The sequence below is a fragment of the Tarenaya hassleriana genome, unplaced genomic scaffold, assembly GCF_000463585.1.
Source record: "Tarenaya hassleriana unplaced genomic scaffold, ASM46358v1 Cleome7, whole genome shotgun sequence".
Classification (NCBI taxonomy): Eukaryota; Viridiplantae; Streptophyta; class Magnoliopsida; order Brassicales; family Cleomaceae; genus Tarenaya; species Tarenaya hassleriana.
In genome coordinates, this window is record NW_010969548.1 from 2,860,851 (window position 1) to 2,883,032 (window position 22,182).

Genomic DNA, 22,182 nt, shown 5'->3' on the forward strand with positions numbered 1-22,182 from the left:
GGTTGAGTCGGTTTTAGACTCAGGTTTTATCATCTTAGGATGATGGAGTTAGACATTCTAGCTCGGTATACCCCGAAAGGGGTATGGTGGAAGGACTAGGGGTCTCAGGCAAACCCGAGAAATCGGGTGCAGGAGTAGGCCAAGGACCAGGTGGAGTGAGTTGTTCCGCGGGTAGGTAGGGATACTACATGGAGGTTTTGTAGATCCCGGATGACGAGGAAGGGAGAGTCCGAGGTAGAAGGACATATGACCTCGGAGGAGTAAACCGAAGCTGCTCCGGTTCTCGGTGGTAGGTCAGGAGGTTAGGTATCCACATTTAGGTGGAGCTTCCTCGGGTAGGATGCTCAGGAGATGGTGTGAGCTGGGAGGTGTCGGGTCACCGGGTAGAGTCGGTGTAGGTTGGCGCTAGGACACTCCCTCTCGAGGTGGAGCACGTGCACTCACGTGTCTCTTATTCTCGGTGGAGCATCGTAGATGACTAGGAGAGTCTTCGCGGGACAAAACCGTGGGACAATTCTAGTTGGCAGGTTAGGGTCCGAGGGTAGAAGTCGTATACCTATAGGTAGTGTAGACTTCACGGGGATCCGGGCTAGGTATCTAGCGGTTTCGGTAGTATGACTCAGGTTAGTCTCGGGGAAGTCGGGATAGACTTAGGAGACGGGTAGACGTCGGGTATAATCCTCGGGTTAGCTAGCGGGTATAGTCTTGGACTTTACTAGGAGGATTGGTTAGACGGTCTAGGGAGTCATACAACCGAGGGTAGCATTCGCCGGTCGAGCGATGCGGGATAGGACTACGGTTCGAGTCTTATCGGGGTGAACGTTCTAACACGTTTACCGAGTGTTTCAGGTAGAGATGAGCTGATCGATGGCGGGATAAGGCGGCGAGGCCACGAGGAGTCATCGACGGGAGCTTCATCAGATTCAGGACGACGTGCGACTAATTCCGGGACAGGTAAGTCAGGTAAGTCAGGTAAGTCTGCTTTAAATTCCGACGAAAGTCGAGGGATCGACGAAAGTCGATCGGTGCTGGAAACGGCGAATCCCACTAGTGTTTTATTTGTTATTATTTCCTTGCAAGTTCCTTTCTCCACCAAGGTGGAGATTGTTGGGCCCGCTCGGCCCAGCGGCCCGTTTTGGCGGAAAAGGAACTCGGCCCGTTCGAGTAAAACGCAGCGCTTCATCCCGAGAGTTAATGAAACCCTAAGGGGTTTCGGGACTTCGACACGAGAGAGGCGCGGTGCTCGAGGTGGAGAGGAGAAAGGCGATCGCAGAGGCGATCGTGGGAAGGAGAGGAAGATCGCGACGGAGGAAGAGTTTCCCGGCGATGGAGAAGCTTCTGACCGGTGGCGGTCACAAAGGTGAGTCGCGGAGTAGGTCGGTAAGTGTCTCGTACCCTGTCTCTTGGCGTTTCCCGGTGAGCCTCCGACCTTGTGTGGAGAGCCACCGTGTGTTATCCCTTCTCTGTTGTTTCTTTCCGTTCTAGTGGATTCGCCGGCACCGTCCGGCCGAGATGTAGGCCCGAGCTTGCTCGGTAACCGAACTCGTTAAAATCTCCGGTCTCTTTCATTCACGCACGTACGAGAGTCGGAGTGGCCGTGAGATCTCGATACCGACTTCACATTGGGCATATACATAAATACGAGATGACGCCTATTTGTCGCTGCGTGCGGTGCCAATTTATTATGTCGCCCGATTTTGGAATTGGGATGATGATGACGAAGATTGCTTCTTTCGAGAGAAACGAACCCATGCATATGCTTATGCATGCCATCCTCTGATGTGGGTTTGACACGTTCCTCATCTTCATTAAAGTTTTCTATATATTTCATGAAAAAAAAATAGAATTCAATTTAAATTGTTACAACAATAACAATTGGATACTTTATCATTATATATAATTATACATATACATAGATGTACACAAAAAGATTATTGTATAAACATTTGTATATGATTGTAAAAGTCTTGATAGGTTTAAATGTAGACATCTCAGATCAGTTTCCGTTTTGATATATGTCTTATCTTATCCACATATTGGTTGTTCTGATGGGGACTTATACTTGATTCAATAAATTGTAGGCCCAATTAATTGAAACATGAAACATTAGGGTTTTTTCAGTAATTTTTCGGAACATAAAATCTTGGGCCTCACGCGCTTTGGATCAAGCACCTTATCCCACGCGCCTCTCTCTCTCCACGTTCCCACCGATTCTCTCTCTTTCTTGCCCCCCCCTCTCTATATATATTCTCTCTCTTCGCCGGAGAAATGAAAACCGACGAACTGGCGCCAGAGAGACGATCTTTCTCCGTCTTCTTCGGCAACTAAAATTTACCGTTATATCCTTCCGATGGCCAATGGCCCAATACGCCTTCCACCTGTTGGAATCTTAATTCTCCCGTCACCAAGCCTTCCATTCCAAGTAAACCCAATCTTTCTCTCTCTCCGTCTGGGTTTCTCTCTCCGGTGAGGAATTGGAATTTCGAATTTGGGAGTTTCCTGCGTTTTCTTCTTCTTCTTCTTCTTCTTCTCCCATTGTTAATTCAGCGTGCCGGCGCATGGCTCTCCGGATTTTGTCGTCCGCCGGTGAACGGTGTTGATCGGTGGAATGGAGCTCCATGTATTCTCCCGTTGTTTATTCGCTACTTTTTTTGTTGGTCTATGAACTTCGGAGGTAATGGTTTCACATCTTCCTCTCGTAGCGAACTTCTTTCTATCGAAATTGTGGAGAAATCGGGTGTATTTGCTTCGATTTCCGATTAATGATGGGTTTTCTGGACCTCTTAGGCGATCCTGAGACGATTTTTACGTCTATTCGGGAATCAGAGTTCAATTTTGAATCTTATGGGGAATGGTGAAGAGGGAAAATGCGTGTTCCCGCTGACGAGTCTCCAGATCGGGTAAATTCCCCTTTTTTATTGACTCTATCTCCATCTTAATGTTGGGTTTTCTTTTTCAGTGTAATGATCTCACTGTTCTCAAAAGTTTCCAATTTTGTGCTCATTATGTTCGTTTCCGATTGTCCTTTTCTGAGTTTTCTCAGACAACTTTGGTACTCTTGATCTTGAAAATCCACAATTCTGAGGTTTTGTGTTCCAAGCTGTAATAAGATCTTTTTGGAAAGACAGTTGATTTCCTTTTCTGTGTTCACTAATCGTGTCTTTTAACGTCTTGAAAATTGTTTTGGAAACACCTCTGAATGGCATCAGCAAATGAGCTGTCGTTCCAAACGAAACAAGGTCTTCTTTGGTTCTTACAGCTTTGTGCTCAGAAGGAGCTATATTGCTCATTTAGCTGAAGAAGTTTTGCATTCAATGTACCTTATTCTCGGGTTCTTTTTCATGGGTCTAATTTTAGTCAAATGGTTGCGGAGATTTCGTGCTGGGTTTATATTTTTGTGTTCCAGATCCGAAGGTTCGTTCTGTTGTCTGAAAAGCATTTTGAAGCGCTTTTGTAGCAGCTTCGGTTCATCCAATTTCGTGAAATGTGGAATCTGTACTCTGTGCAAGATAATAGAGTTAAAGTTAGGGGATTGATTTGAATGATCCGTCATCTGTGCAGCTGATAGAGATCTTATAATTGGTTATAGGGTTGCCCCTATTTCTGATGATCGTCTGGTTCACCAAGTTTTAGCAGGAAGCTTTCCTGTTGTTTTTACCCCCTTCTCTGCTCTTAAACTGATATCTGTTTCCTTGATGCATTGGTTGCAGAGACTTGCAGTCCTATCTTTCTGATCTTAGTATTTTCCTAGCCAATAAAAGTAAGAAACTTTACATTTTGGTGGACAATCGGCCATGGCTGAATCCTGGTCCCCGAACTGCTCGCTTGTGGCAATTAATGGTTACCAAGGTTGTAAAAGATGCCTCGGGTACGGTATTTCGTCTTGTCAGATGAAAAAAAAACCACAAAGTGAAACATTTTTATTTATTTATTGCAGTCCAGACAGTCCCCTTTCGCAAACACAAAACGTCGGAAGGAGAAAACAACTCAGAAGCAGAAGCAGAAAGAGATTTCTTCCAGCTCTAACGATATCAAATTGAAGAAGCTTCAGAAATGGTTCTCATTGATCGATGCAACAGCATTCGCAAAGAAGGAAGTCCCTGCAAAGAAGCTGCAAAGCGCTTTGTTTCTTAAGAATGAGTTGCATAAGACATTGTATGGTTTTATTGTGTTCGAAGTTGAATGGGCCAACGTGAGGGGTATTCATTACTTGAATGAGCTGCAGGTACAACCCCTGCATCTATCATTTCCTTTTCCTTTCCGGGTCATATTGTATGGTTTCTCACTTGATTTCTATCTTCACATAGACGGATACATCTCTTGCTATAGAAGCTAAGATCATGCGAAGGTGGGAGTTTGAAAGCATAAACCAAGCCGTGGCAAGTATGTCGGTTTGGTTCTCTGGTACAGAAATTGAAAAGTCTTGCTTGAAGAAATATCTTGATACAGCTATAGGTAATATGATTTTCTCTAAAGTAATAGCTAAAAACACTGATTTGCTCAAGGTGGGGAAACACCTTTGACATCTTCAACTTTGTGATATCGTAACTGTTTCAGGAGAGGTCTTTTATGATGCTGAAGTGGATTTCTCGAGAGCGACCTGTGTTGATGATGATGATGATGAAAACCTTTGCAGCGACAGTCTCTCTGTTGACAAAGGTTCTCCTCACTGCACCAGAAATTTATTTGATGTTTACCCTTCTACCAGTGCGGATTATGATGAGAGCGAGCCTCACACACCGCCTCTAACTGGACCTTACAAGAGAAGAAGAGTAACTAAGGCAGTCAGCACAGGGGGTGAAGTTGATGTTTATATGGAGGAAACACCTAAAAGAGACGAGAACATGTCGGATCACTGGGAGAACCATGTAACTGATGGGGGCAACAACTTAGGTGTAGCTACCCATTATAAGGATGTCCTGGTCCTTGTCAGATTCAATGACGGTGACCTCCCTTTCAAATTGCGAGAGATTATAATGGCTGACATCCGCTTGCTCACTTTACTCGAAGCTGGACTTCCGTCTTGGGTCTTGTTTCTGCAGTCATATCCTGGCTTCTGCCATCTCTATCGACCCTGGATGTGCCCTCTCGCCAGAGCTTTATACGTGCTGATCTCACTCATCACTGTTGTGATAGGATTTTATGATCTGTACAAGAATGTCCCTGTTCTGAAGGCAACTGCATCTCGGCTATGCGGGCCCCTATTCAACTGGATCGAGACATGGGACATGGTTTCACGGATCAAGTACTTGGGAACAATGCTGTTTCTTCACAACTTTCAGAAGGCTGTCAAGTGGGTTTTGACAACCGGACATGCTATTCGTTCGTTCTTCTCTTTTCTTGTTATGCCCATGGCAAAGCCACTCATTGATTCTCTGGAACTGCTCCTTCCTGTCTGGAATTTAATGGCTGAAACAGTGGATAGCTTCGTTTCAGTGGTCTGGGTAATCTTCGGTTCTTCTTGCAGCCTTGTCGGTGACATGGTAGACCTGGTGCTTTTGCCCATATGGTTTACCGTCTCACTTATCTGGAACATCGGTGAGTGCCACTTATCTCTGTGATACTTTATGTTACTACCATATTTTAATCCCTGCTCTCTAAACTTTCCCCATTGATGCTGCAGCAACTTCTGTCTTGTTGAATGTATTCTGGATCATATGGGAAGTGGTATATACACCGATCAGAGTGGTTCTCGCTCTGACCAACTTCTTGGCTCTCGTTTTCTCGAGCGTATTTGATGTGCTCGGGGACTTGTGGTCGTACATTAGCAGCATTCTCCAGCTTGCATCAGACTCTCATTCGACTGTAAAGACATACGAAGTCTCCATGTGGCGGTCTCTTTGGAATGACCTCTTCTCTCATGTGAGTTAAACAGTTCAAGTATTCAAAAACTAAATACAATGTATTCATTCAACTTAAAAAAAGAAAAGCGTTACCAACTTGTCTGGTAATATGTATCCTTCCGCCATTTTCAGATTTTCCGAGCTGTTAGGAGTATATTAAACGGGTTTGTGGCTTTCTTCGCAGCCTGCAATAGGCATCGGCTTAGGTACGTGTTGCCTTGTTTTCTCTCAAAAGTAAGCATTTTTCTGAGAGAACATAAGAAACAGAAACTCTGGCTTTGCAGATTTCGGTTAACTTCAAATCTTGCTTGTATATATTTTCATGACAAGAAGTAACAGTTGTGTCCTATGGTTTATTTTCAGCATATATAACCACTCACAGGACTTCATCCAGAAAGTACTTGGACGCGCCCCGAGATTGCAATGCATAGACTCGAGACTCCACAGGGCTATACCGAGCCATCAACGCACGGTCAGTTTCCCAGCCTGAATCTGAATATGGACCAGTTTTCTTCTAAAACAAACAAACCTTTTCGACACAATCTTTACCCTGGTTTCTAAGTTACCCTTTTGAATGTTCATCTCATTCAATGGCGAAAGGCTCGAGCTTTTTTCGTAGGGAAATGTTCATATTCCGGGAGAAAACACCAGAAAGTAATCTCCTTTACAGTTTCAGTTGAATGATCTCGGGTTGGACTGATAATTGCAGGCGGAAACGAGGCGGAAATTGCACGTCGAGTAGATCGCGAGGGAGATTTCTGCCCATCTTGATCTTTTCATTCGATTCTTTTATTCATCAACCCTTTGTAGATCGTATAGGCTCTGTATCTGTGTCTGTATATCTCTTCTTCAACCACTATAGATTTATCTTCTCGTTCTTGTAAACTCTTCCCATTTTGTAAATAACGAATCAAGAATGTAACTTTTCGCACACGTGAAATGAAACGCATCCTCATAGGGTGTATTGCTTCGGATCGAATAAAAACTATGGCATATTTAATTGTAAAATTGGTTGAATAAAATCTCTTCCGAAATTATTTTGAGGTTTTTGGAAGAACCAGAGAATCGCCACCGTACGTAGAATCGGACGAACCAGATGTTGCCACGTGTTTACTTCCGTTTCCCGCTTCCTTCCGTCTACTGTTTTAGTGGACGCATTTTCTTGCTTTGCTCCTCCATAAAAGAGAAAGAGGGACGAAGATAGATCGAAACGCCACTTTTGAAAATTTCTAGGTTTTGTTTGTTCTCTTCCGCACTCGATATTGGGATTTTTCTCCGCGAAAATGTCTCCTCCGCGGATGTGGTATAAGGGTGGTCCGTGGCCTCGACCCAGTGCCAGAGGTAACCGTCTCTGGATCTTTCTCGGTGATCTTTTGTTCTGTTGTTTGATTGTGTTTGGTAGCCGAGAAAATGCGCGAAAATCGAACTTTGAGTCGGTACTTGGTAACGAAATGAGCTCCTAATCAGACAATTGCAGAGTTCCAATAATTTTGGGATCGTCCTCCGATTCCGTCCTTTTTTATTTCCGGAATGCGTTGCAGAAAAAAGATAGTAATCCATCATCTGAATGGGAACTGTAGGGTCATCCATGGGTTTCTCTGATTCACCTTTGGTTTTCGTGTGATCGTAGATGACAGCAGTGAGGAAGACCTTGAGTTCGACCAAGATGACGAAATCAAATCATCATCTTCTTCAGATGATGATCGTGCCATCTCCGCAACCGCAGGCACGTTTCGCGTCTTTGTTTTGTTTTAATAATCTTTTCATGTTCTCTCGCTCTAATGTATTCATGTCTGTACGTGGACGGTTTTTCAGCATTTCAGTTCTTGATTTCTCAGTAATCGATAAGTAGTTTCTAATAGTGTTTTCATGTTTGTGAACTGTCTTTCCATTATATTTTACTGCATTCCGCAAACAAGAAAAATTGAAATGATATGATTGACTGAAAGTGGATGAGTTATTTCATTGTCATACATGAAACCAGGTGAGGCCGAGGTGGTTCCCGCAAATGTCAGGAGGAGGAAAAAGACGAGGAAAAGAACAGATCTGGCATGGCAGAAATGGGAAAAAGAAAACATGGGTGGTATAGATGAGCATTTGTCAGATGATGTGAATCTGGATGAACACAGTGAAACTCTCGCAGAAACGGCTGAGCAGCCTCCAGACGTGATTGTACCTCTACTGAAGTACCAAAAGGAATGGTTGGCTTGGGCGATGAATCAGGAAGCCTCGGTAGGAGGAGGCATTCTTGCTGATGAGATGGGGATGGGAAAGACCTTACAGGCCATCTCTCTTGCTCTTTCCACTCCGAAACAAGGGAGGGCGCTACGTTACAATAGAAAGCCTATCTTGAGCACCCTTGTTGTTTGTCCTAAGGTGGCTGTGTCGCATTGGAAAAGCGAAATTGATCATTGTACCTCCCCAGGAAGCACCAAAGTGATTGTTTATTATGGGAAAGACAGAAGGATGAACATCAGAGAACTCACGAACTATGATTTTGTTATAACGACCTATTCCACTGTTCTGCATGAATCTAGGGGAGTTCAGAAGTCATTTGGTGATGAGTGTCCAAATTGCGGCCGATCAATTCGTAAAAATATTGAGTTGCACTTGAGTTACTGCAAATCTAAGGCTCCATCTTCAGAGCAGGGCAAAGAACCCGATAAAACCAATGCCATGGTGCGTAACAGTAGGAAGAAGGCCAAGCAAACTGAGGGAGAAGTTGGAGTACACTCTATTTTTTGGAACCGTATCATTCTGGATGAGGTCAGTAGAAAACCCTACTGTGGACAGACGTGTAAACTAATTTGCTTCTTGCTCTTGATGAGAGATGCCATAGCCTTAAAGATGTGAGCTCTCAACTTAAGGGACCAGTGACTTTTTCGACTCGTCAAGAACTTGTTTTCTATGTTCTAACCAGGCACATTGCATGAGAGATAAACGTAGTAAAACTGCCAGAGCTGTTTTTGCTTTGGAAGCTAAGTATAGATGGGCTTTGAGTGGTACCCCTCTTCAGAATTGCATTGGAGAGCTTTATGCTATGGTCAGTTTTCTCTGTACTTAGTACCTTTATCTCCAAACCTCGCTAATTTTTCCATTTCCTTGACTCCAGATTCGCTTCTTGCAAATTCGTCCATACTCGTATCACTGGTGCAATCATTGCGACTGCTCAATTCTTGATCTGAGGTGAAGTTTGACCACACTAGATTTTCGATTTTCTTATTTTTCTTGTTTATGTTTTGGCGTGTGTAAATAGTTTTCTGCTGTTGGTATAGTTCGTGGAAGCAGTGTCCCAACTGTAGTCATGAAGCCTGGAAGCATTTCTGTTGGTGGAACAAGGTCAGTTTTCTGGGTTCTGTCATTTTCTCTTACAATTTTGACACCCATATCTTTCTATGGTTGTTTACATCTGGTAGAGTTTTTAATAAGTCTTATAACGTGCTAGTATGTGGGTAAGCCAATAAGATACCATGGAAATCCTCTCAGAGGAAAAAGAGCCCTGATATTGCTTAAGCATAAAGTTCTGAAGGAAGTTTTACTAAGACGTACTAAAAAGGGCCGAGCAGCTGATCTCGCACTTCCTCCTAGAATCGTATATTCCCTTGTCTCCCACTCCTTCCTGACTTGGCTAAACTTTCTGTAATGGCACAAAAGTTCTGTAATGTGATCTCTGCCTGCGATGTAGGTAGAGTTGAGGCGAGATTCCCTGGACGTAAAAGAAGCGGATTATTATGAATCGCTGTGCAAAGACAGCCAGGCAAAATTCGACACGTATTCTACCTTTCATTCTACATATTTGTATAGGCTCCTCGGTCACGGTTCATGCTATGTTACGTAATGCAAACTTGTTATTGGCTGTGCCATGTATATTTCTTTTGTAGGTACGTTCAGGCTGGAACTGTTTACAATAACTACGTAAATATATTTGAACTCCTTGTCCGTTTGAGACAGGTGAAAAAAGTATAACAGAAAAGGCTTCGGTTTTATACTCTTGTGTGGTTAAATGAAACATTCTGATGTGCTTTTATGCAATATTTGAAGGCTGTTAATCATCCGTACCTTGTGGTAGTTCCCAATTCAGCAGTCAGAAATGTTGCCTTGACTCGCGACAATGCAAATGACCAAGGATGCTGTATCTGCGATCAGTTAGCTGAGGACCGAGCTGTACGTATCACAGGGTCGTTGATATATTTCTCTTTGGATGTGATTTCTTGAGCATTTGCAAAGGCACTGCTTTCTGTTCCATCGGTTGAGCTATTTGGTTTTCTTCTAATAATTAGCTTTCCTCTTTCCGTTTGAAGGTAGCTCGCTGTGGACATGTGTTCTGCATGGGTTGTGTGCTTGACTTCCCTGGGTTTGAAAGAAATACACCATGCCCAGCTTGCTCGAAACTAACAACTCCGGCCCGTAAAAACAATCAGAAGAGTGCTGTCCCAGGATTTAAAGCCTCAAGCATTATAAACAAAATAAACCTCGACAATTTTCAGTCAAGCACAAAGATAGAAGCTCTGGTATGTTTTTTTCCCTGTTGTAAACTAATCTCTCGACTAACTAAGTTTGAGATTTCTTTTAAAGAAGAAGCATACACCAATGTCCTAGTAAATGATAAATTGTTTTGTACAGAAGGAAGAAATCAGAATCATGGTAGAAAGAGATGGGTCGGCGAAAGCAATTGTTTTTAGCCAGTTCGTGTCGTTCTTGGACCTGATAAACTACGCTCTCAGAGAGGTGAAGCCCTTTTGTCATTCCGCAGTTGAAGAGATTATGTAGAAACTGACAAAGGCTGTGGTGTGTCCTTTGGGCAGTCTGGGGTTAGTTGTGTTCAGATCGACGGTACCAGGACCATGGCAGAAAGAGATGCTGCTATCAGTAAATTCAAAGAGGACAAGAGCTGCCGGATTATATTGATGAGCTTGAAAGTGGGAGGGGTTGCTCTCAATCTCATGGTGGCTTCCCATGTAAGTTCGTTCAAACTTTTGTTTCTTTCTTTTTTGAGGAGTGGTTGTTAATTGTGAGCTTGTGGGTGGATGCATAGGTTTTCATAATGGATCCTTCGTGGAATCCGGCAGCAGAGCGTCAAGCACAGGATAGGATACACAGGATTGGACAGCACAAACCTACCAGGTTACCCCTGCTCTCTAAACTTTCCCCATTGATGCTGCAGCAACTTCTGTCTTGTTGAATGTATTCTGGATCATATGGGAAGTGGTATATACACCGATCAGAGTGGTTCTCGCTCTGACCAACTTCTTGGCTCTCGTTTTCTCGAGCGTATTTGATGTGCTCGGGGACTTGTGGTCGTACATTAGCAGCATTCTCCAGCTTGCATCAGACTCTCATTCGACTGTAGTAGGATAGTGAGATTTATAATAGAGAACACGGTGGAGGAAAGGATTTTGGAGCTCCAAAAGACTAAAGAGGTTTTGATTGACGGGTCAGTCAAATCTGATATGAATCCTCATCTGGTTTCAGACATTATTATTTTTTATTTGTCGTAAGGCGTATTGCATCTGTTGTTAATAGGATGTTGGGGGCAGGCGCCATAGAAGCTGTTCACAGGTTGACTTTGGCAGATCTTAGGTCCCTGTTTCTGTGACGCATTTACAAGCAGATTCATGCGCTTTTGGGATTTGATATTTGATGGAATGCACGTCTGAACGAACATTCGCAACCAAAAAACAGAACAATCAAATCTCAAAAAAGAGTTGACAAAGCCGTTGTCGTTCCCAGTAGCTTCCCCACGCGCTTCCTCAGTCGTCCGAATCGTTGCCTGTTTAACTCTACTTTTAAAAAAAGAGTTGGAGCAACACGCGCCCGTTGAGCGCGTGTGGTGTTGGATCTCCCATGGGAATCTGGTCAACGTATCTTTGTTCACGTCGTCCCCAGCCATTCCAGGTTCTTTCTGCCTGCCTGCCCTGCCCCCCCTCTCGCGTTCTATTTATAGACCAACATTCCGAAATTAAAATCCCCTCAAATTAGAACACGTAACGAAAAACCTCCGCTCAATCTCATTATCCTCCGAGACTGATCGCTAATCCAAGTCATTGATCACCAATTAGTACGAGAAAGAAAAACGATGCCGAGCAAGCTGAAGAAAGCTATCGGGGCTGTGAAGGATCAGACGAGCATCAGCCTTGCTAAGGTCGCCAACGGCACCGTCTCCGGCGACGGAGCTGCTCTCGGGGTCGCCATCCTCAAGGCCACGTCACACGAAGACCTCCCAATCGACGACCGCCACGTGTCCGACATCCTCTCCATCATCTCCTCCGACAAGATCCACGCCGCCGCCTGCGCCGCCGCCATCGGTCGGAGGGTCGGCCGGACTCGGAATTGGATCGTCGCTCTGAAATCTCTCGTCCTCGTCCTCAGGATCTTCCAGGACGGAGATCCCTATTTCCCGCGCGAGGTCCTCCACGCCATGAAACGTGGCGCCAAAATCCTCAACCTCGCCAGTTTCCGCGACGATTCCAACTCCCGCCCTTGGGACTACACCGCCTTCGTCCGCACCTTCGCGCTCTACCTCGACGAGAGACTCGATTGCTTCCTAACCGGGAAACTGCAGAGACGGTTCACGAACCGGGACCAAAGCCAAACCGGAACAACTTCTCGGTTCGCCGTCAAGAACAACGAACCTGCGATTCGAGACATGAAACCGGTGATGCTCCTCGACAAGATCACCTATTGGCAGAGACTGCTCGACAGAGCGGTCGCGACGCGGCCGACAGGAGCGGCGAAATTGAACAAGCTCGTGAAGACGTCGTTGTACGCAGTGATTCAAGAGAGTTTCGATCTGTACAAAGACATTTCAGATGGATTGGCTCTTCTTTTGGACAGTTTCTTCCATTTGGAGTACCAATCTTGCGTCCAGGCGTTTCAAGCATGCGTTCGAGCCTCCAAGCAGTTCGAAGAGCTCAACGGATTCTACGATCTCTGCAAATCGATCGCCATTGGACGTACCTCGGAATATCCGAGCGTTCAGAAGCTTTCCATGGAGTTGCTCGAGACTTTGCAGGAGTTTCTGAAGGATCAGACGTCGTTTCCGACGAACGTTAGGTCTAGCGTTCTCCCGCCGTCGAGATCTTCGAGAGATTCGATGGTTTCGAGCTCCCTTGAACACGGAGATTCGTTTGATATGTCGGATAGATATTCAGATTACGGGTCGTATTGCAGTACGTTGGAGGATCTGATGAACAAGACAGAAGCAGAGGCGAGCAGCCCTCCAATGTCGTGTTATTCTGAACCCTACGAGAGTCGAGAAGATCTCGGGACTAGTTTCGACACTGTTTCCACTAAATCTCTTCCAAACGATCCTTCTGTTCCGAATCCGTCGACAATGGAGCTCGTATCGTTAGAAGATCTCGACCCCGAAACAAAAGACGATAAGGAAAATCAAGAAAATCCAAAGGCTGAACCGAATGATCCTTGGGAGGCGTTGATGTTGAGAGGCGATCGCGGCAAGAACGCGACGAACGTTCCTCAAGAACCCTCACCCTCAGATGATCAGAAAGATTCCGGGAACTGGTTGCTTGCGCTGGAAGAAACCGCGACAACTAAGCAAATACAGGTCGATGACTCAACGGCATTGGCGCCATCTCCTGTCCAAACAGTCCCGGACCAATACAATCCGTTCTTGGAAGATCAAGACGATCCCGATTCCGTTACTGTACCGGAAAATATGACCGGAGGAGGAGAGGCCGCAACGTTTCAGGCGGAACCCACGTTTCGGGCAAACGCCGCCGAGGATTTGGAGTCGTGGTTTGCTCTTCCCACGGTGACGAGTTCGTCGGAGGAACGTGACCCTTTTGCAAATTTGGAAAGTTTTGGGGCCGGAGAGACAATTGTAGGAAATGGGCAATATGTGTTGCAAGAACAGCAACAGTGGTTGCAGAACCAAGACAAGATCATATCTAAGCATTTTAACTGAATGTAACCTCTTCTTTTCTCTTAATGTTTTTATTTTCTTGGTTATGTAATGTTAATTCGTTATATTAGATTTATGGAGATTTTGATGTTAGATATTTAGGTTTGTGTGATTACGTTTCGTCGGCGTAATTCGAACAACTTGAAAGGCCAAACAATGACATAATAGCTGCTTTGGGTTATGGTTATATATATATATATATATATATATATATTATATATATATATTCAGATATCAAAACGAATTATTTGTTAAGCAACTAATCATTCAATTCAAAAGAACAGCTAATCAATTTAATCGCCGAGATTATAGGCTTTTTTCTGTTCAATCAACTATTATTTAACACCAAACACGTGGAAGTCATTCTCAACAAATAAGGCTGTATAAAAAAAATAATCTTATTATAAATATAAAGCAAAAATTCTAAAAAATTCAAAATATGTACATATATACCAAATAAATATCTCAATTTGATCAATTTGTATCATAGATACCAAATCGATTACATGTTGATCTAGGACGATATCAGTTTGTGTTAAATAGATATAAGTTTATATCTATCTGGTATAAATTGAAAAAATTGGGATATTTTTTTGCCAATTCATAAATTGAAGTATTTATTTAATATATTTAAACGAATTTTGGTATTTTTATATAATTTTACCAAATATATAATATATCGAAGGACGGAAAGAGCATGCGAAAAATATTTTAAACTATATTATAAAATTGAAAATTTTAAAATATTGGTATCGAATATAACTACATTACAATTTATTGGGATATATATTTATTCACACATTATCATAATCCAAAAAAAATCCCTCAAATTGAATGCGATATGTGTCTTATCTTATTAATCATTAGAGTATGTTAATCAATTCTATCCTAATTAATCCTATTTTTATATTCACAATATAAACTTTAAATAATACAATAAATCAAAGTTGGTTATTCAAATTTGAAAACATCAAAGGTTAACGTACCGTACGACTAATTTTGAACTCTTTACCATAATCAAGCGAGAGCCCCGCAGCGTCATCCGCTGCCTCGGCCGACATGCAAATCCCCACAACGATAAAGCTAAAAAAAATAATACACCAATTAACAATTTTTATTTTTATTTTTTGTAAAGTGCTTATAATTTTTTCATTACAAGTAAACAGAAAAAAATATTTATATATACTTGCCACTTGGAGATAAAATTGAATATATATATATATGGGCCCTAACAAAGACTATGCCCTTTTGCACCGTTTTATATAGCAATCTCTATGTTCCTCATAACAAAAAAAAAAATCTCCTACTTGGGTTATTCTGTTATTATTCTGCTTATATAAGATCACATTTTCATTTCATTTCATTTCATTCATATGATATTATTATCACATTACCGTTGATATTAGATTATGCATTGGTGATTGACGGTCCAAGGTCGATTTGATTTCAGAGGAAGAAGCAACAAGGAATGAAGGTGATCAAGTGGAAGAGCACGGGAAGTACAAGAGCGTAGAGCACAGAGTGGTTGCTCAGAAGAGCGTGAAGGAACGGCTGGGATTTGCCGGGATCGGATGCTGTGGGCCCATATGGAGCGATCGTCAATCCACCGTCGATCCGGAGGAGATCGCTGATCCGACGGCAGAGAATCCATCTTCACCGCTTTTAGTGCGTCCCAACGGTCAGATGAACCTGGCGATGGCGTTGGCCGCAGAGCGGAAGACGATGATGAGACTGATCGAAGAAACGGACGGTGGAGATGAAATGGGGAATGATTGGATGTGTGGCGTGTGTATCGATAGGAGCAAGGGCGCCGCTTTTATCCCCTGCGGTCACGCCTTCTGTAGAGTGTGCTCCCGAGAGCTCTGGACCAATCGAGGCTCTTGCCCCATTTGTAACCGTCCGATCCGTCGGATCCTCGATATATTCTGATCCATCGCTATTTTGGTTCCTAGAAAAGAACATTCATATCGTATGGGCTTCTCAATATCATTTGATTATTAAATCAATATTATTAGCCTATTAGGTTTGGGTCTTTATTATATACACAGCAATTGTCTATATACACGTAGGCCCATTTCTGATTTCTAAAAATACCACAAAGTTTTATATATTGCTTCACGGCCCAATATAACTTCAAATTGATAGATTGGAGTAATGAGAGGAGGGGTACGTAGGTCCATCCATGAATATGATTCGTGAGGTCATGTGGGCTGTGGTCGAAGCTGGATCTTGACCCCATGAGAGAGACTACGTACCCAACACACACACATCTTTTTTTTTTTTTTTTGTTGATAACCGAGAGGTTCACCTGGGCCTTCGGCCCAACCTACATCCCCTCAAGCCCGGGAACAGCCTTTAGAGGCCCGGTGACAGGGGCCCAGAGAGCAACACCCTCCCAACCGAGAAAACACCCCCTCCCTCCCCAGCAGCTGGATTCGAACTGGTGACCGGGGCCCCAAGAGCAACACCCTTTCAACCACTCGCCCACTACTTACTGGATAACACACATCTTCCTTCTTCCTCTTCTTCTTATCATTTTCACATTAAATTTTAGTTTTCCCTACCAAGAATCCCATTTTTTACCAATCCCCATATTAATTTATAACAAACCGCATCATATTCAATAAACCCTTATTTATTTACCAATCCCCATATGTTTCATGCAACATATGACAAGGTTCATAAGAAAATAAAACGGAGAGGAAGAAGATGATTTAAGCTCATTGACCTTATTATATACAAGATTAATTGTACCCACTTTTGAAAATATTAGTAATAGTTAGGACTAACAAAATATAATCTTTTAAGTGATAATATTTTGTATGACACCATGATTGGATTTTATTAGTTTTTTTTTAAAGTTTAAATCCGATACTATTTATGGATATAAAACTTCTCAAGGCGATAAAATTGAAACGTGTTCATCTTTCTAATGCAGTTAATTTTTCCTCTGATTTCGAATTTATCCAATGTTTTTCCTAATTAAAACCCAACCGGTATCACTCGTTTTCTTCCCTTTGTTAATTATCTTGTCAATATTCTAAATCTATATAAAAACGATTTTTTGAATATTTTAATTTGATATATTTTCCCAAAAAATATCATTTTTAAAGAAATGATGATGGCTTTACTATTTATTTGCCAAAAGTTAGGTTGTTGAGCTCGATAAAGAAAATATCACTGAATGTGAAACTTGCAATTTGGTGACGTGATTGAAGTTTAATTTACCATTAACGTATTTCCCATCATTGTTTAATTAAATAGTTGGTTTTTGTCATTCTGCATATTAATTATTTTTTGTATTACATTGTTTTTTTTTTTAGGAAAATAAGAACTTTGATCCATTTGTTTCCGGTATACTACAACTTTGACACGTTATCTATTTTTTAAATTTGTATGAGGTGACGCATGAAAATTTTGTCCAAACATGGAATATTTCTTTTATAGGATACAGTAATTATTCATCTTGACTCTTCATAAATATATTATTCATGACAAAATAAAATAAAATAAAATAAAATAATTCCGTCCATCATCTCTGAAATCTATTTTGTCGTCATTTGTTAACTCTTACGTTTTTATTTCAATATATAACAATAATAATAATAATAAATTATAATATCGCATATAAGATTCTTCCACGAAAATGGGGAGCGAAAACAAATAGCTACACGATAAATAAAAAAAAAAGCTTTCGTACGTTACCGATAATCCCCGCAAACGTTTTCTTTGGTCGGTCAAAATATTAGAGGACGAAATTTCCAATAAAAAATTACAAAGGTTTTTGGGACGTATTTAGATATGAAAAAAAATATATCAAACCTTAATTTCATCTCTTTCCACACTTTGCAATGAGAATTAATAATTATGTTTATACGATAAATATAAAATACACGTTGGTTAATAATATTTTATCGTTTCTTTATTTTCGGAAAGTCTCGAGTCTCTCTACAATTAGATCATATTCATATGACCATTCATATTTTAAATATGTGAAATGTGGACCAAACATGAAAAAATATATATATTAGAGTGAACGCCACGGCATGTTTAGGTTCATGCACTTCACATCATATCATATCAAGGCCTTTTGTCTTTGTCCTATTTGACATGTGAATGGTATGATATAAAATGATAACAATAATAACGACAATGATAATAACAATTTTAAGTCACATAATTACAAAAAAAAAAAAACAATTTCAAGTTACATTAAATTTTATTTGTCAAATGTCATAATCTTCTAGTTAAAGGTAATCGAGATACGACCGAGTCAGCAATTCAAGTCTTGCAACATAAATCTGAAGTCGATGACAAGTGAAAAACCAACGTTTACCACAAAATCGGCTGCTCCAAATGTCAAGGACGGTCAAACTATTTCTAAAATTTTATTTACCGTTTTTTACAAACTTAACGTCGATTATGGAAATTATTTTTTCTCTTGAAATTTTCCTGTAATGTCTTAAAATAGAAACTGATTTAAGCAAAGTGTAGTTTTCGAGTTTATAGTAAAATTGAAAATAGATGCGTTTTTCACTTGGGATTTGATATTTGTCTCACAAATTAGGAAGGTCTTCCAAGAAATATTTAGTTCATAGTCAAATATATAATAAATTTCCGATGGCTGAAGATTATATATACAGTCCTAGTGATTGTACAATTCTCAAGCAAGAGAAAATATGTGTACTATATATTAATGATCACATATGTGTGTGTAAATACATCTCACAAAGGGCCACGTGGAGTAATCTAGACCACACGTGAAAACTTTCAAGGAGGATCTGAACGGTCATACATTGTGTGCTCAGGATACTGCAAGTGGACGTGCGCACAGGGAAGTTTTACCAAGATGGCGACATTCCAAATTTCTAATTCTAGCGTAACCCACGGACCAAAAGTGGTCATCACCCCATGTCATGTCAATTTGATATATATATATATATGCGATTAAGTTTTTTGTACAATTTTAAAATAATCTATTTTATTATTAATTAATTTTTATAATATCAAAAACTGATGTTTGAACTATAGTTTTAAAAGTAAAGTGTTAATAGTTTAGTCTAAATAATGGTGCCAACGAGGTTAAATATAATAAAACGTTATATTTCAAAAAAAAAATGTGACTTTTAATTTCGAATAGAAAAGTTATTATAGCTATATTTTCGTACAAATACAAATATTTAGCAAAAATTTATGATGAAAGTTTTGATTTTCCACCAAATCCGATAATCATTGTTGAAACGGCATTAAAACTTTTGACCGAACATCAAAGTGATTAAACATGTATTAATAATCTTAATATAATGATCGAAATTATCAGCAAAAAGCAGCCACACATGCGTGCGTTCTATCCGAATAAAATACTAACTGAAACTCTCCATATTACAATATTGTAATGAAAAAAAAAATACAACAGAAACCAATCCATTGAAATTTTCAAAAGCATGCTTTATAATGTTTTTTATTCGTTTATGATACACTGGTAGTAGGTCAATTGGTACAAGAAGGCACTCATTGACCGGTGTTAGTAAAAGCCGTGATTTACAAGTCGTAATTATAATAAAAATTTGAATTGCATTGAATTTTAAATTGTAAAAAAAAGGGATATAATGAATTGCAATAGATATTATTTAGTGTGAGGTCCAAAGACCCAACTACACTGTGGAATTATGAAACGTGGAACCATTCAATGCCAAAGCGCTGCTGTCTCTATAAATACCAATCCCCCAATCCTCAAGCTCCAACACTTCAAAAGCTCCCAAAGTCTTAGTTTGGTAATAAACAAAAAAGAGCTAGAGAGAGAAAAGAGAGAGAGAGAGAGATGGAGAACTTCCCAATCATCAACTTGGAGAAGCTCAACGGAGATGAGAGAGCAGCAACCATGGATCTGATCAAAGATGCTTGTGAGAATTGGGGTTTCTTCGAGGTCAAAATCCTTTGTATTTTTTTTGGAGATCGGTGTTTATATACACAATTTGTAAAAAAACACAATCTTATTTGATTCTCTTTGTTTTGTTTTTGATATTTGTATTTTTTTTTTCTCAAAATTAAAAAAAAAAACAGTGTGTGAACCATGGGATACCGCATGAGCTGTTGGACAGAGTGGAGAAGATGACAAAGGAGCATTACAGGAAGTGCATGGAGGAGAGGTTCAAGGAGTTGATGAAGGAGAGAGGACTCGACGCTGTTCAGTCAGAAGTCAACGACGTTGACTGGGAGTCCACCTTCTTCCTCAAACACCTCCCCATCTCCAACATCTCCGACATCCCAGATCTCCACGACGATTACAGGTACATTCATTAATTCTCCACACCGGTCCCGGTTCTATTCGGTTCGGTTCGGTTATTGGATTGGTTGAGAGTATAGATGAACTTGGCAGGGCGGTGATGAAGGAATTCGCGGCGAAGCTGGAGAAATTGGCGGAGGAGCTGCTGGATTTGCTGTGTCAGAATCTCGGTCTGGAAAAAGGGTATCTTAAAAAGATGTTCTACGGTTCGAAAGGGCCGACCTTTGGGACGAAGGTGAGCAACTATCCGCCATGTCCGAAACCAGACCTGATCAAGGGGCTTAGGGCACACACAGATGCAGGCGGCATCATCTTGTTGTTTCAGGACGACAAGGTGAGTGGTCTTCAGCTCCTCAAGGACGGAAAATGGGTCGACGTCCCCCCCATGAGACACTCCATTGTCGTCAACCTTGGTGATCAGCTCGAGGTAATATACCATACTTTCACTCACAGTCTCTCTGGTTACCAGACCGGTTTGGTACAGAGCAAGCCGGTTTAAACCTAACCGGATTACGGGTGACAGGTCATAACAAACGGGAAGTACAAGAGCGTAGAGCACAGAGTGGTTGCTCAGACGGACGGGACGGGACGAATGTCGTTGGCGTCGTTCTACAACCCGGGAAGCGACGCCGTGATTTTTCCGGCGGCGGAATTGGTCGGAAAAGATGAAGCGGAGAAGGAGAAGGAGATTTACCCGAAATTCGTGTTCGAAGATTACATGAAGCTTTACTCTGCTGTCAAGTTTCAGGCCAAGGAGCCCAGGTTCCAAGCCATGAAAGCTATGGAGAACAACCTAGCTGTGGAGACGGCTTAAACATATATACACACCTATATATATAGTATAATATAACGAGTATGAACTCATAGCACGATTGTTTGAGTAAGAAGGAAATAAATAAATTGTACGAAGGAATATTCGCTTCGAGAGAATCGGTATTATAAGTTATTGTTAACGAAAGTTTAATTGGTTGGTGGTGTGTTTTTACCTTTCAATATAAACTAGCATGCAAATACGTGGCATTCGATTTGCATATATCTATAATCTATATAATAAGATTATCCTAAAACATAGATATTTAATCCCCCCGTTCATTCCTTATGATGACGAAGAACAACTTAAATGTTTTTTTAGTTAATAATATGCTTATCCCTTTTATAGTTAAATTAATTATGAAGAGAGCTATGGGCTTTGATTATGGGCCATAGGCCCATAGGATTTGGCAGATGAGATGATTGGGTATGGGCTTTAGTTAACGGGCCATAAACATTGGGTATGGGCTATTAGCATCAGATCATATCATATCACACATCCAATTCCATTCAGGATAATACTCTCCAAGGAGTTTCTGATTGTCTCAGAGGGTATCAAAGGGCAACGTGGTCATTTTACGAGGTTTTGCTTAGACGTCGGCCGGTGGCTCTCCCCGTCGAACATGACGGCGGCATCCTTGGAAATCACGGAGAGAGCCGGTCATCTCCACCTCAGTGACCCCCTTACCCCCACTACTGCTCCGCCGCGATCGCGTCGGCGCGTGGTGATTCCTGCTCGGAGGACACAGTGGCGGCGCGTGTGAAATGATCCCGCCGCCGTCGCCGCCGGCTGGTTCGTCTCGCTCCTCCGAAAGTACAGAACGGCAACACTGAATGAGCAAAGAGAAAATCATTGTGGTTTCTTCTGATAATGTGATGAAGGAATCATACCCTTATATGTATAATCATACCCCTATACGTATGCAAAGATGTGTATTCAAATTTTCCAAATTTGAGTTACTCGGATTCAGATTTATTTTATTCAACCTTTTGCCTTGTATTATTGGAATGGACAGTTTCTGCTATTTTGCGTTATTTTATATTTTTTTTTTATGTATTTCTAATAAATTCGGAATATATATATTAACAATCCACGTACTGATAATCCCAATTAAATATAAAATAAAACCCTAAGGCGTAAGGCCTCCAACTAAAGTAGTACATAATCGAAAACCATTTTATATATTCTGAAAGTTCGGTCTTAGATTACACATTTTTTTCTAATTTTTTAAATACGTTATCGATATGTTTAACGTTATTATATTATATAATATGGAGATGACCAACTATGTAATTTTATTTTCCATTTATAAACTTTATAT

At 41.2% G+C, this 22,182-nt stretch overlaps 4 protein-coding genes across 7 annotated transcripts; all 4 read left to right on the forward strand.

Annotated features, from left to right (window-relative positions):
- The first annotated feature begins 2,250 nt into the window (after window positions 1-2,250).
- Window positions 2,251-6,783, forward strand: LOC104801005. Of its 3 annotated transcripts, XM_010524060.2 has the most exons (10): window positions 2,251-2,674; window positions 2,788-2,900; window positions 3,711-3,849; window positions 3,938-4,225; window positions 4,308-4,455; window positions 4,558-5,538; window positions 5,624-5,862; window positions 5,976-6,049; window positions 6,207-6,315; window positions 6,553-6,783. In XM_010524060.2, the coding sequence occupies exons 2-10, from the start codon at window positions 2,845-2,847 to the stop codon at window positions 6,583-6,585; spliced, it is 2,067 nt and encodes a 688-aa protein (XP_010522362.1). In that variant the 5' UTR covers window positions 2,251-2,674; window positions 2,788-2,844; the 3' UTR covers window positions 6,586-6,783. The 3 variants fall into 3 exon arrangements, with proteins under 3 accessions (XP_010522362.1, XP_010522364.1, XP_010522365.1); XM_010524062.2 differs by lacking the exon at window positions 3,711-3,849; XM_010524063.2 differs by lacking the exons at window positions 2,251-2,674; window positions 2,788-2,900 and having other exon boundaries at window positions 2,912-3,868.
- Window positions 6,784-7,014: 231 nt separating this feature from the next.
- LOC104801007 (ATP-dependent helicase rhp16-like) lies at window positions 7,015-11,543 on the forward strand. Of its 2 annotated transcripts, XM_010524065.2 has the most exons (16): window positions 7,015-7,184; window positions 7,474-7,569; window positions 7,828-8,609; window positions 8,764-8,886; window positions 8,956-9,029; window positions 9,119-9,182; window positions 9,289-9,435; window positions 9,529-9,614; window positions 9,725-9,794; window positions 9,885-10,007; window positions 10,145-10,354; window positions 10,467-10,571; window positions 10,649-10,801; window positions 10,879-10,967; window positions 11,197-11,277; window positions 11,367-11,543. In XM_010524065.2, the coding sequence occupies exons 1-16, from the start codon at window positions 7,127-7,129 to the stop codon at window positions 11,437-11,439; spliced, it is 2,334 nt and encodes a 777-aa protein (XP_010522367.1). In that variant the 5' UTR covers window positions 7,015-7,126; the 3' UTR covers window positions 11,440-11,543. The 2 variants fall into 2 exon arrangements, with proteins under 2 accessions (XP_010522367.1, XP_010522368.1); XM_010524066.2 differs by lacking the exon at window positions 9,289-9,435.
- Window positions 11,544-11,672: 129 nt separating this feature from the next.
- LOC104801006 (clathrin coat assembly protein AP180-like) lies at window positions 11,673-13,909 on the forward strand. The gene has a single exon (XM_010524064.1). The coding sequence runs from the start codon at window positions 11,920-11,922 to the stop codon at window positions 13,765-13,767; it is 1,848 nt and encodes a 615-aa protein (XP_010522366.1). The 5' UTR covers window positions 11,673-11,919; the 3' UTR covers window positions 13,768-13,909.
- A 5,594-nt stretch (window positions 13,910-19,503) lies between these two features.
- LOC104801008 (1-aminocyclopropane-1-carboxylate oxidase 4) lies at window positions 19,504-21,029 on the forward strand. Its single transcript, XM_010524067.1, has 4 exons — window positions 19,504-19,690; window positions 19,828-20,054; window positions 20,144-20,477; window positions 20,574-21,029. The coding sequence occupies exons 1-4, from the start codon at window positions 19,586-19,588 to the stop codon at window positions 20,862-20,864; spliced, it is 957 nt and encodes a 318-aa protein (XP_010522369.1). The 5' UTR covers window positions 19,504-19,585; the 3' UTR covers window positions 20,865-21,029.
- Window positions 21,030-22,182: the final 1,153 nt, after the last annotated feature.